Source organism: Monopterus albus, unplaced genomic scaffold (genome assembly GCF_001952655.1).
Source record: "Monopterus albus unplaced genomic scaffold, M_albus_1.0 scaffold117.1, whole genome shotgun sequence".
NCBI lineage: Eukaryota > Metazoa > Chordata > Actinopteri > Synbranchiformes > Synbranchidae > Monopterus > Monopterus albus.
In genome coordinates, this window is record NW_018127997.1 from 167,517 (window position 1) to 180,671 (window position 13,155).

Below are 13,155 nucleotides of genomic sequence, written 5' to 3' on the forward strand. Positions count from 1 at the left end.
TCTAGCAAGCCACAAGTTCATGTACTGGTACAGCAACCATGTGGTGTGTGAGTGTGTGTTCACCTCTTTGCACCCTAGAAGGTCATTGTGCTGATGGTCCATGTGAAGAATGATACAGAGTGCATGGATGAAAGGCAGAGGTTGAAGACCGAAAAGTGAAACCTTACACTGACACAAGCATGTGAAACATAAGGATAAATCCAAGGTATTATAACTTCAGTCTGAGTGACAAGCTAACAGGTGACTTTGTTTTGTTGAGTTACAAGCTAATATTTAACCAAGGGCATATTTGCATATGGATGGTAGGGACATGTCCTTATTTTAGGAAGACAGAAATGTCTAGCCTCTAACGATCTGTGAAAAACAAAAGCTCATAACGGCACCAGGCCCAGATGGTGTGACCCCCTCCTGCCTGAAAGTGTGTGCTGATCAGCTGGCCCCCATCTTCATACTCATCTTCAACAGGTCACTGGAGCTGTGTGAAGTCCCCTCCTGCTTCAAACACTCCACTATTGTCCCAGTCCCGAAGAAACCCTCCATCAGTGGACTGAACAACTACAGACCTGTCGCCTGTAGTTATGAAGTTCTTTGAAAGCCTGGTGCTGGCCCACCCGAAAGACATTGTTGACCCCCTGCTGGACCCCCTGTAGTTCGCCTACCGGGCAAACAGGTCAGTGGACGACGCAGTGAACATGGTACTGCATTACATCCTGCAACACCTCGACTCCCCAGGGACCTATGCACAGGCCCTCTTTGCGGACTTCAGCTCGACATTCAACACCATCATGTGGACATCCTCCACTCAAAACTGACCCAGCTCACTGTGCCTGCCCCCACCTGTCAGTGGATTACTAGCTTTCTGACAGACAGGAAGCAGCAGGTGAGGCTGGGGAAAACCACATCCAGCACCCAGACAATATGCACAGGTGCCCCCCATGGATGTCTGCTCTCCCCTCTGCTGTTTTCACTCTACACCAATGACTGCATCTCGAAGGACCCCTCTGTCAAGCTCCTAAAGTTTGCAGATGACACAACTGTCATCTGAGACAGCGACGAGTCAGCTGGTCCTGTGGTGTAGCCGCAACAACCTGGAGATGAATACACTCAAAACAGTGGAGATGACAGTGGGCTTCAGGAAGAGCCCTCCCACCTTACCTCCACTTACCATACCTGGCAGCACTGTATCAGCAGTAAAGTCCAATAAGTTCCTGGGCTCCACTATCTCCCAGGACCTGAAGTGGATTTCTAACATCAGGACCATCACCAAGAAGGCACAGTAGAGGATGTACTTCCTGTTCCAGCTCAGGAAGTTCGACCTGCCCCAGGAGCTGCTGATACAGTTCTACAGAGGAATCACTTCCATGGAGGACCTGTACACCGCACGAGTCAAAAGGAAGGCAGAGAAGATTTGTGCAGACCCCTCACACTCTGGACACAAACTGTTTGAAATCCCCCCCTCTGGACAGCACTACAGATCACTGTACACCAAGAGAACCAGACACAGGGACAGTTAATTCCCCCAGGCCATCACTCTGATGAACACTTGGCCCATGACAGTATGACTGGACAATGCAGTGCAATACCTGTAAGTATACATTGTACATATAGATCCACTGAATCCAGACTGTGTGTATATACAGCATATACACACTGTTAGAAACGCTCTGGTAGGGAGGTGAGCGAGTAAAAAATGACGGACCCAGGTAGCTGACTTCGGTGCAAGAAGTGCTCTATTTATTTACAGTGAAAATACGTGTACAAGCAGGTGAAGGAATATGGAGCAGAACCGGCTGTCGAGCGGCAGTCCTGGAAAACATACAGTTAGTGGTGGGTTGATAAGGAAGAGGCCGGGCTGCGGACACTAGGATTCACTCCTGGACTGGTCGTGGAGGTTGGTTGCTGAGGGGACAAAGTCAGAGTAACAGTTAATGGAAGACTGTGCATCGACCTGCGTGGTGGAGTGATGTGGAGTAGTGGAGGTCCGTGGTCTGAAGGAACGATAGCGGCTGGGAAGACAATACACGGGGCACAAGGCAGGAACGGAGCTGGGAAGAACTCAGATAAAGAAATCAGGGGTAAGGGAGCTAAAATAGAGGGAGAAAAGTGAGAGAAGCAGGTGCAGCCGGGCAAACCTGACACACACACACATAAAAAAAAAATCCCCCCCCCCCTTTGGAGCGGTCTTATTCCTTCCTTCAACCTCAGGTCCTCTACCGCAGACCTGGGAACTTGAGGGTCCTGCACAGTATCTTAGCTGTTCCTAGCACTGCACTCTTCTGGACAGAGATCTCAGATGTTGCTCCTGGGATCTGTTGGAGCCACTCTCCCAGTTTGGGGGTCACAGTCCCCAATGTTCCTATTACCACAGGGACCACTTGTGCCTTCACCTGCTTGGGATTGCTACATCTATCACTACAGCCTTCTTCTTCTGTTTGTCCACCACTACTATGTCCGGTTGGTTGGCCATTACCAGTTTGTCAGTTTGTATCTGGAAGTCCCACAGGATCTGAGCTTGGTCATTCTCAACCACCTTTGGAGGTGTATCCCATTTTTGACTTCTTGTCTTGTTTCTGTACACGCCAGCCACTTGGTTATGGCGTTCCATGTATGCCCTGCCTGCTAGCATCTTGCACCCTGCTGTTATGTGCTAGATTGTCTCAGGGGCATCTTTGCATAGCCTGCACCTGGGGTCCTGTCTGGCATGGTAGACCCTTGTCTCTATTGACCATGTACTTAGACACTGTTCTTGTGCTGCCAGGATTAGTGCCTCTGTGATGTCTTTCAGTCCAGCTTTGTCCAGCCACTGGTAGGATTTTTCAATATCAGCCACTTCTACTATTTGACGGTGGTACATACCATGCAGAGGTTTGTCCTTCCACGAGGGTTCCTGTTCTTCCTTCCCTTCTGCCTTTGGTTTCTGCTGCCTGAGGTGTTCACTAAGCATGTCATCACTCGGGGCCATCTGCCTGATGTATTCATGGATCTTTGTTGTTTCATCCTGGATAGTCGCTCTGATGCTAACTAATCCTCGGCCTCCTTCCTTCCGCTTAGTGTACAGTCTCAGGATGCTGGACTTGGGGTGAAACCCGCCGTGCATTGTAAGGAGCTGCCTTGTCTTGATGTCAGTGGCCTCTGTCTCCTCTTTCGGCCAGCTTATTAAGCCAGCAGGGTACCTGATGACCGGCCGGGCGTAGGGGTTAATCGCCTGGAACTTGTTTCAGCTGACTTCTCAGGACTTGCCTTACTCTCTGCAGTTGCACTTGCACTTATGCACTGGGAATTCTAAATTTAGTCAGTTCAAATAGTAGTTAACGTTACTTTACTTAATTTTTAAGCTACTAGAGGGTCTAGTGAAAATCAAACAAACCACAAGAACTAGTCCTTACTGCTCTTTGTCCCTCCTGTCTTGTTTCCAGAATCTAAGGCTTAAGCTACAAATGCCTGGTTGTGACAAACTGTTCAAAATGCAGTCTCCAATTTGAAGCTAGCTTTAGCAGAATACTAAGTAAATTTGACAATCCAGTAAAACTCTCTGGTTACACAAAGTTTCAATCACTCCCAAATTAAAATTGTAATTAAATTAAAGCCAAGGGTAAAATCATGACCATGCTAGGTTGCTAAGGTTAGCAAAAAAAGTACATTACTTTTAGATGCTAACACATCCAAAGGGCAGAACACCACATCTGAATCATATTAGAATCCTTTGGCTGCTTATGACACTACAAATCAAGAAAATCAAACCAATGTTAACCCTGGGTTTTGCTCTTTATTTGACCCACTCTCTCTGTGCAAAAGAATGTGACCTCTTTGGTCTGACAGCCACTTTTCAGGACTTATAGCAGAAGCAAGGTCCTTCATGGCTGACTGGTTGAAGTGACTAGCTGCAGTTCAAAAAACACTTTACTAGTTGGCAGGTGGAGATAAAGTAACTGGAACAACAAAGCAGTCGTAAGCAGCAGAGTGTCATGGAGGGGGTAGTACAGCTGAGAGACATCACATCAGCTTCCATTTTCATTGGATTTATCAGGCAATGTGACAAATCTCAGTGAATACACCTTCAAAACTTCAAATATTATGAGCCAGTTGTGGTTTATTGTCACCAGCGGTTGGAATAAACCAAAATTATCTTTTAATTAAAGCTCTTAATTACATTTCCATTTCTGTGTCAATGTAAGGTATACAGTCCTCCAGTTTTATAACTCATCAAGGCACTGTAAAAGAAAAAAAAGAACTTAAAAACATGAAGAGGGACTAAAAGAGATATTTGCTTACCAAATAGTTTGAAGGTCAATAACAAGTAATTTAGAAGCTTCAGATTGACATACAGGAACATCAGCTATGCAAATTCCATTGTTGCTGATATTGTATGAGTAAGGTTACATACATAGAGATACATACAGTAAATGGCTCACTATTTAGTTCATGCTGGCTCTTTTGATACTTGGCCAGGGTCCAGCCTCAGTTTAGAGGAATGACACTGTGTTGATGCATACTTTAGTACCACAGTGTTACTTCTCCTGAACTGAATCCAACTCAGCTCTCTGGTACTGTTACACATCTTTAAGCAATAAAATAAAAGAAAGAGAAGGACTAGCAAGTTGTGGATAGCGAAAGAAGAATTTTAACAACTCAATAAATACTCCTTTATACTGTACCTGTTTAAAAAGTTTTATGAGAAGCTGAAACAGGGCAAACTCTACACAATGAACTGATGTTTGATGGACAAAGTAAACTGGTGCACCAAAAAGAAAAAAGGAAAAACAATAAAGGATTGTAATACCTTCAGGGAAATTTTGTTTATTGAACACTCAGTATTCTACTTTTGCAGTCCACATTCATGCACACAGATGTTCTGAACATGAGCCAGAGGACCTGAGGACAAGATGTCTGCATCTGTATTATTGAGGTAGTTGCATTTGATACTTGTTTGATTGTTCTGTGGAAATTAATATCCACTGGAAACAATACTGGATTCTAAACCTAAAAAAAAAACATGTTCAATAGTAAATGATATATTTCTGAGACTTTACAAACTTCAAGTTTGTAGCATGACATGTTTTGACTAAAATCAAGTGCCAAGCGACCATGAAATAATCTAAGAACCTTACTGACCTCTGCTGGTGACAAGTATGAATTACAACACAATTTAATGTCTCCCACACCCGAGTGAAAGAAAAGCATTCTGAGAGATTTCTGAACAAAAACATATAATATAGAGATGCACCATTCTCTCTTAGTGCCACATCAAATTCCCCTGTACACCAACAAGTGCATAATTGATTGGGTTAAACTCTGAATTTTAAAACAAACTCAGGGTCTGCTTTGGATAGTGCATATTAGTAACTACAGTGATTTATTTATAGAGCAATTCTAGATAAACTTCCTTCATTTTATGTATTTTATCTCATTTCAAGGTTTTACTTTCAATTTGTCTTAACTGATTTTATTCAGGTTTTAATGCTTATTGTTGTTAATGCTGTTATTGTTTTTCTTTGCTTATGTAAAGCACTTTGAATTGCCTGTGTATGAAATGTGGTATTTAAATAAAGCTGCTTTGCCTTGCCCATTGTATTATGTTGTTCTGTATTTCTCAACTACTGATTTTATCCAAGCAGAAAATTCAGATTAATCATGTGTCCTAAAGTAGACATCATTACCAGTTATTCAGCCATAAAGCATGTTGTACTAAAAACATTTGTGATGTGGAAACAAATTGACTACAGTAACATTTTCCCGATAAATCAGTATATATCTTATACTTATACCATTAGCAAAAATGTAAGACTTTACATCTTTAAGTTGCTCTTACTTTGGTCACAGGTCATACCAATTGTATACTTGCCTCCCAGAGTGGAAGCCTAAATTGTTTTATGTAGCTGGATGTAGCCAGCTGCTCAGTCTTATCAGTGAACAGAAAGATGATTTGATTCTGAAATGAAAAATCTGGTTGCGGGGGTCCTCTTCAGTCTGCCATCTTAATCCTAAGGTAAGGAACAGTGGTGATGTACAAATAGCCCTTACTTTAGCTTTGAGAAGATTTTCAGTCCCAATTTTACAATGGGAGTCCATTGGCAAGTGAGACAGCACTCTCTCTGGAATGTGCCAGCTCCTTCAAAAAAAGACAATTCACATGGCCAAGAAGGAGAAGATGGCTGACCTTCTCACCAACATAAATTTGAATTCAGCAGGTATTTGCATATTAAAAATTGGCTCTTGATTCTCAACAATACTGGGACCTGTACCTGCATAAATATTTGTCGGACCTACAGTATGTAGCGCTTATGTAGGCTAATGTGACTCAGTGTGAATCCATCCACCTTTCATGACTTGTACCCCCGCTTCCTTTTTGGCTTTCTCACAAACTGTCCAATTAAAACAGCAGTATATCAGAGTAGTCGACCACCTCATCCATGTATTGGAGTCATGGGCCCCAGCGCAAGGCCTCCAGCCTATCGTCCAAGAATACATCGCCTGGTGGCATTGCAGGACATGACTTATCATGACTCAAAACTGTCAGTCACTCAGTTATATATGTGTTGCATGGTTTACTTTTTTAAATGCACGAATACTTCCTTTTAAAACCTGCCATTGAAATAGTTTTAGTTTAGCCGTGATGAGCTCATTGTTTTACACATATAATCACAGTTCTATTATGTTAATACACAAATCTTTAATCTAGCAGGGCCAGCAGGAAAGCTGCAAATGTGTGATTGCACCATACTGGCAAATATGAGAAAACATGCTTAGCTTTTGGCCACTTATAGGTGACTTTAAATTGCAAATCAGACACAATACTGCAAACCAAGTATATTACAGCAACCATGTTTGGCCACCCATAATATAGTTGGCATAACAAAGATAGGAAATACACTTTAATGCAGTGCCTTGCAAGGCCTGAAATGTTCCAAATTGGACAATATTGGAAAATATTAAATTACATAAAATAAAAAGACAAGACATACTTGCTTTTACACATACACATTTTAGAAAGCTTAAAAAAATATGGGGGACCTAAGATGTACCCAAATGCCTTAAAAAAAAAAAAATGTATATATATGGCATGTTTGGACAGAGATCTCAAAACAGGATTGTAGATGGATGACAAGCTGTGTCTTAGTCCACCACCCCTATTTAGTGAGGGGTGTTTTATTTTTACAAAAATAGCTTCCTGGACTCCTCTCTCAAACCAGCAATGTTCTCTGGAGAGGATCTGGACTTCACTGTCCTCAAAAGAATGTCCTTTGTCCTTCAGGTGGAGGTGGACTGCTGACTCAGTAGCTATAACGAATCAGTCGTTAGAGGACATTGTTGGCCATCAGAGAACTGAAACACCACCGATGGGGATAAATATCTCCAGCTCAACGCCAGTCGGGCAGAACTGATGAAGCCTCTTGGATGAGAGGTGAAACGTCTTCGACCTAAAACCAAGGCCAGTTGATTTTTTTTTTCTATGTTTTTTCAGTTTACTATGACCTGGATGACTGAGAATCTGCATGGACATCTAAAGACAGATTCCAGATACAGTACTTTGCCTCATTGTGATCTATCTATAGTGTCATCAGTCTGGATAATTACCTATGAGTTAAGTGGTACAACAAGGACATCAGATGTATTTCAAATGTGTCTTACTTTATGCAACATTATCCCTGTGTTTGCCTAATCATTTCAGTGTGTGTTGAGGTTATTTTCCTTCTTTGTGTGTTGTGAAATAGTGTGTCAGAAGAAAAGAGGAAGTTAAGTAACTGTGTTCATATGAACTGTGCTAATTTAATAAGGTCATTCAGTGTCTAATTCTGTGTCTTGTTGGGTGATTGGAGGGAAGGCTCAACCTGGGCGACTACACAATGATCGATTAAAAACTTGTATCAATAAGTGTGCAGTTGTAAACTGTATTTGTAATAACTTGTTTTGTTTTTCTCTAGCTGACAGAGATCACTGATGGTAAGTCTTTCCAGTGACAGATGGATTTGAGACCTTGCAGGGCGTCATTGATTCAGTAAGTATTTCAGTTCTGCCTATAAATATGTTCAGATACACAGGAAATTGCAAAATGGATTTAAAGCACATTAAGTTAGCCAGGTACAGAATTCCAGGAAAACCCGCCGTGTTTGTGACTTTCTTGCTTTGATCAGTGTGGCCAAACATGATCAGAGTGCATGCTGTCCAGTATTTCATAAGACCCACCTCAGTGGCGCTGACTTAAATTTGTTTTATCCACTTGCCTGAAAAATTAAAAACAGTTTGTTATGAAGGGACTATTATCACTGGGACCTGAGGTTTGTCTAGCAGAGGTGTGACTGTCTGGCATCTGACTGTCATCTGGAGCAGATTAACAGCAAACTGACAGCTGCTGTTTCTTAGCCATGTGAATGGGTCAGGAATTAGGCTTCCTCGGCTTCAGGTTTGTAACTGGCTATGTTCTTGGAGCGAAGTGATTAAAGACACCTTGGCAGAACACAAATGAGAATAAATGGAAACCTGAAGTTCAAAGTCCCCAGTGGCAAAAATGTTAATTAATAGATGTATTAAAGCTATTGCTGAAATCGGTCATTCAATTAGTGTTTGAGTGCCGCAGTCCAAAAGAAACAGACAGTGGACCAAATTACTGACTAAAATAGTATCCTTAATGCATACCCCACACAGTGTCTTTACAGGTTCACAATGTAGTGTCACTATATCACACATCATGTCCTTGTTCGTCAAGGATTATTCAGTCATAATACATAGTTAGTTTAAAGACGTGTCAGCAAGGGGTGTGTGGTAATGGTTCCAGAGGAACATCAGCACTATTCCACATGCCGACTATTCAAAATCTTCCTGACTTAGTAACCACAGTAAGGAGGCATTAGTGGGTTCTGAGAGTGTTCCATATTAGCATGATGAGGAGTTTCAATGTTACTTTGTACCAAAAGAATAAAAAACAGCCCGATCCTAAAGTTATTTTCTGTTGCTGAGATGATATTTCTGCTTTTATTCTCCTCATACAGAGTCCTTCCAGGTAGTGGTGAGAGGCAACAGTTTCCTCCATGCCCGACATGCTGATGAAGTCCTGTGCAGCTTCAGAATCTACAATGCCCTCACGAAAGGTGAGTGAAACATCACTGAACAATAGTGAAGACAACACGGTCTCCCCGATTCACTACATTTTCTGTTTTTGAATGCCTGACTGTTCAAGGCTGATCACTCAGTTCCTTTGCAATAAGAACAGCTGGAATGAACTGTTAAGGAAGCCAGCTATTGTAAAATTCATTAGAATTATCAAGTAGCTGAGCTTTCCAAAAGTCATACACCACATTAGCCACACAGCTGGAATCCTCTTTAAATAGCATTGCATAATTTTACAGCCTGTAGGAGAGCCAGAAATAAGACAAAGGAGTAACTACCACACATGAAGCAGGGGGAAGGAAAAAGCCTCAGGTTTACTGTACGAGTTGTGAAAACCATTTCCTACACAGTACCCACTGGAAGTGATGGTTTAATTAAACAAATAAAATGTCTGCTCTTTTGATGTGGAAGCGATGAACAGATGCTTCTTTATTAATGTGATGAGTACTCATGGTAGTGCAGCCTCATGTTTCAATCAGTCAAATCAGAATATATTACTTGACCATACCTTATACCACACCATACTTATTATATCTGTAAAATTATTTGTCAGTTGTATTTGTTTCCATCCAAGTGGTCTGTTTTGATGTTGGAGAAAGGATATTACATCTTTTCTGCTCTGTTCTGTTTATTTTTTAACATCAGTCATACAGTATACTGCTCCTGCATATAGCCTATGTTGGCACATGGGTACTTTGGTGATGCCACAGTCATGCAGTAATTCTTTAAAAAATGACTTCTCAGTATTAATGACATATAAACAATTCCTTGGGATTATTTTTCTTTCTGTGTGACACAACACTCAACTTCTAAGCAGGTTACTTGGAAACAATATGAGTCATGCTCTTCTTCTGTCACTCCTACAGTATTATATGTGCATACTCACCCTTGAGATTCCTTCACTTCTCTAGAATGTTTACACACATATTCTCTGGAACTTGTTAACTCCACTGGTAAACTAAAAAAAACAACATGATTAAACCATGGCTGGCTTACTGGATACCTGCCCTTGCTGACTCCTCACACCAGCTCTTTTATATACTTTGCAATATGTACTTCCTGACAGAAAGACCACAGGTGGTCAGAATGGGAGGGCGGGTGTCTGCTGAGCTCACAATCAGCACAGGCTCACCACAGGGCTGCTGTCTTAGCCCCAAACTCTTCACCCTGTACACCCACGACTGTGTCTCCAACCATGACAACATCATCATCCTGTGCCTCATCAAGGGGGGAGACGAGTCGGGTTACAGAAGCTTGGTGAATGACATCCTTGTTTATGGAGAGGAGAATGACCTCATCCTCAATATAAACAAGACAACAGAAATAACAGTAGATGTCAGGAAGAACCCCTTCCCTCTGCTACCTCTGACCATCAAAGGGACGGAGGTGGAGAGGGCTGAGGGCCACAAGTTCCTGGGCCTGCAGGTGACATCTGCTGGCACAGTGGTTGTTGTACAGCCTTGCAGAGGTGAAGCTCACTCACTATGTGTGCACACTGAGTTTTGTGGTACTGTGGAATTTACTTAAATAAAGCTGACATCTAACTTCATTTGACATGTCTGTTGTTTTTCTTCCTTGCCTTATAAAGTACCTTAAATGAAATGTTGACTACCTAAGTAATCTTTTTTCCCAGAATTTGAAATGGATTTATAATTATTGATCTCAAATGACACACTGGACAGAGCAAATATTTACAGGGTTCAATGATGCTGTGGATGTAATGAATGTCATTACAATATAATGTAATATATATGTTTTTTTATTGTACTTGGTGTACCCTGGGTGTGCTTGTGTGACCTAGGCATTTTTATTCAATACATAGTTTCAGTAGGTGTTTTTTAGTCGATGGCTCCATAGCTAGGCAATCCAAAGAGTACTGACAGGGGGTAAGACACAGAGCATTGTTTCATCCATCATAAATACATTTGTATGGCACCGATGTTTCAAAGCTCCGCCTATCGAACTACTCTCAGGCCACGAGAAGAAAATTATCTGATGAAACAAAGACTTAACTATTTGGCCACAATTCCCAACAGCGTGTGGAGAAAACCAGGCACTGAGCATCATCTCACCAATACCAACCCTACAGTCTAACATGGCCGTGGCACCACTGTGCTGTGGGGATGTTCTTCCACATCTGGGACTAGGAGACTAGTCAGGACAGAGGGAAGGATGCATGTAGAAAAATATGGAGTCATCCCGAATGAAAACCAACTTTCTCCAGAAACTCTCATGGCTGAGTAACAACTCTGTCGACAGAGGGACGCCCATGTCCCCTAAGCAACGGCCTGATTAATGCAAACACAGTGTTACTATGGAGGCCGAGACACAATCACTTCATGCACTCACCGGGACTGACCCGGGACAGCAGCGCACCCCACGGACATGGACTACTCACCTGCTGAGGACAAAAGATTTGACTTTATAGCGGACCGTCTGCTGAGGTCTCTGAAACTTAAACAGGACAAATGGCAGAAATGCATGTCCAGCGAGGAGAACAGGCAGGTGGTGCAGGAGTTCCTGGACAAACGCGAGCAGAGGACCCTGGTGGTGTCAGTGACCGCGGCCGGACTGCTGCAGCCCGCCGCCGCCTTCACAGGCAGCTCCAAACACAAGGCGGTGTACTTTGTGAAAAAGAAGAGCACAGCGCTCAGCCCAGACTCCATGAGAGCCAACGTGGTGTACGGGGACTTGGCTCACACCCCACTGGAGCACTTTTCTGCTCTGGTTGAGGTAAGCAGCAGGGCAGAATGGGTTAATTATTGTTGGACGCATAGGGTCTGGCTCAGCATTCATTCCTGTCCACAACTACTGAAAGCTGCTCAAATGACATAAATAACCTAACTTCCATTTTGTCAGTAACATGTATCCAGTGCTCAGATGTAGCGTGGTGTTGGCTACATTAGGTAGGGACTTACTAACTTGGAAACAATTTGTGGCGCAAATACCTGCGTCATACTTCGGACAGCTTAACTTTTCACTCCACTACACCTGTTTAACAGCTAGTTAGCAGCAAGCAGATTAGTTTCAGCTTGACCACACACTGTAAATGCTGAGAATGTAACGCTTTATAAAACGAAGTCAGTAATAGAGTAACAGTTACAAAGGGGACATTATCAATTTACACGTAGTCCATTAAATACAATATATGTGGCTGATAAAGGGCCTTCTTAAGTAAGACTGATGGACACTGGGGCTTTCACTTATCATAGAGTATTTTACATTGTGGTGTTACCGCTTTCACCCAAGTCATTTCTTTCACCAATAGATATGGTAACTTTTAACTTAAATCTGATTATTTTTACCCTTTCTTCCATTTAGCTCGGTTAAGCACATATTTATCACGAGTCTTTATTATTTATTTAAAAATGCACCATTACGTGTAAACCCCGATTTCTTGATGGGGTGGTTTGCTCCAGTTACTTTGGATTGTGGGTAATAAGCGCTTTACAGTTTATCTTCGAAGGAACTGCTTTAATTAACTCTAAGACCGCAAAACAACAACAACAACAACAACAAAACAACAACAACAACAACAACAAAACAAACAGAAAAAACCACCAGGCTTCAGTCTCTCAGGCTTTTCCACTGGACTCTGCTCCTGCTCCATTTGTTACTGTTATACTAAGAAAAGACCCTCCTAAAACAACGGTGCAGTGTTAAAGCATGGAGGGCCTTTAGGGCTTGGCTGGAGAAATACATTGACCTGTATTTGAATATAAGAAAAGTACCAGTGCCAACTTTAGATATGCACTTAAATTTATTCAAAGAAATGAAAACGCAATGAGATCTGTTTCACTTGCCAGAGCATTGCAAAAGAATAACCTGAATGAATTCTGGAAAGAAGGCAGGGCTATGAATAATCCCAAAACATTTACTGTCAAATATTGATGGAGTAAATGCCTCTGACAATATTGCTCAGTTATGGCAGAATCTGTATTATGATCTTTTCACTGTGTTAAAAGTACCAAACTGAGGTGGATAAAATGGATGAAGAAAGTGTGGTGATTATTACATAAGTTGACGATAGAGCCATTATGAAGTTAGGTG

At 42.1% G+C, this 13,155-nt stretch overlaps 1 protein-coding gene across 3 annotated transcripts in view; it reads left to right on the forward strand.

Annotated features, from left to right (window-relative positions):
• Positions 1–11,329: 11,329 nt before the first annotated feature.
• Positions 11,330–13,155, forward strand: part of dnah9 (dynein, axonemal, heavy chain 9) — a 149,130-nt gene continuing 147,304 nt past the window's right edge. For all 3 annotated transcript variants that reach the window (XM_020611726.1, XM_020611728.1, XM_020611727.1), the window contains exon 1: positions 11,330–11,838. In XM_020611726.1, coding sequence (XP_020467382.1) covers positions 11,491–11,838 — 348 coding nt within the window. In that variant the 5' untranslated portion in view covers positions 11,330–11,490. The remainder of the gene's footprint in view (positions 11,839–13,155) is intronic.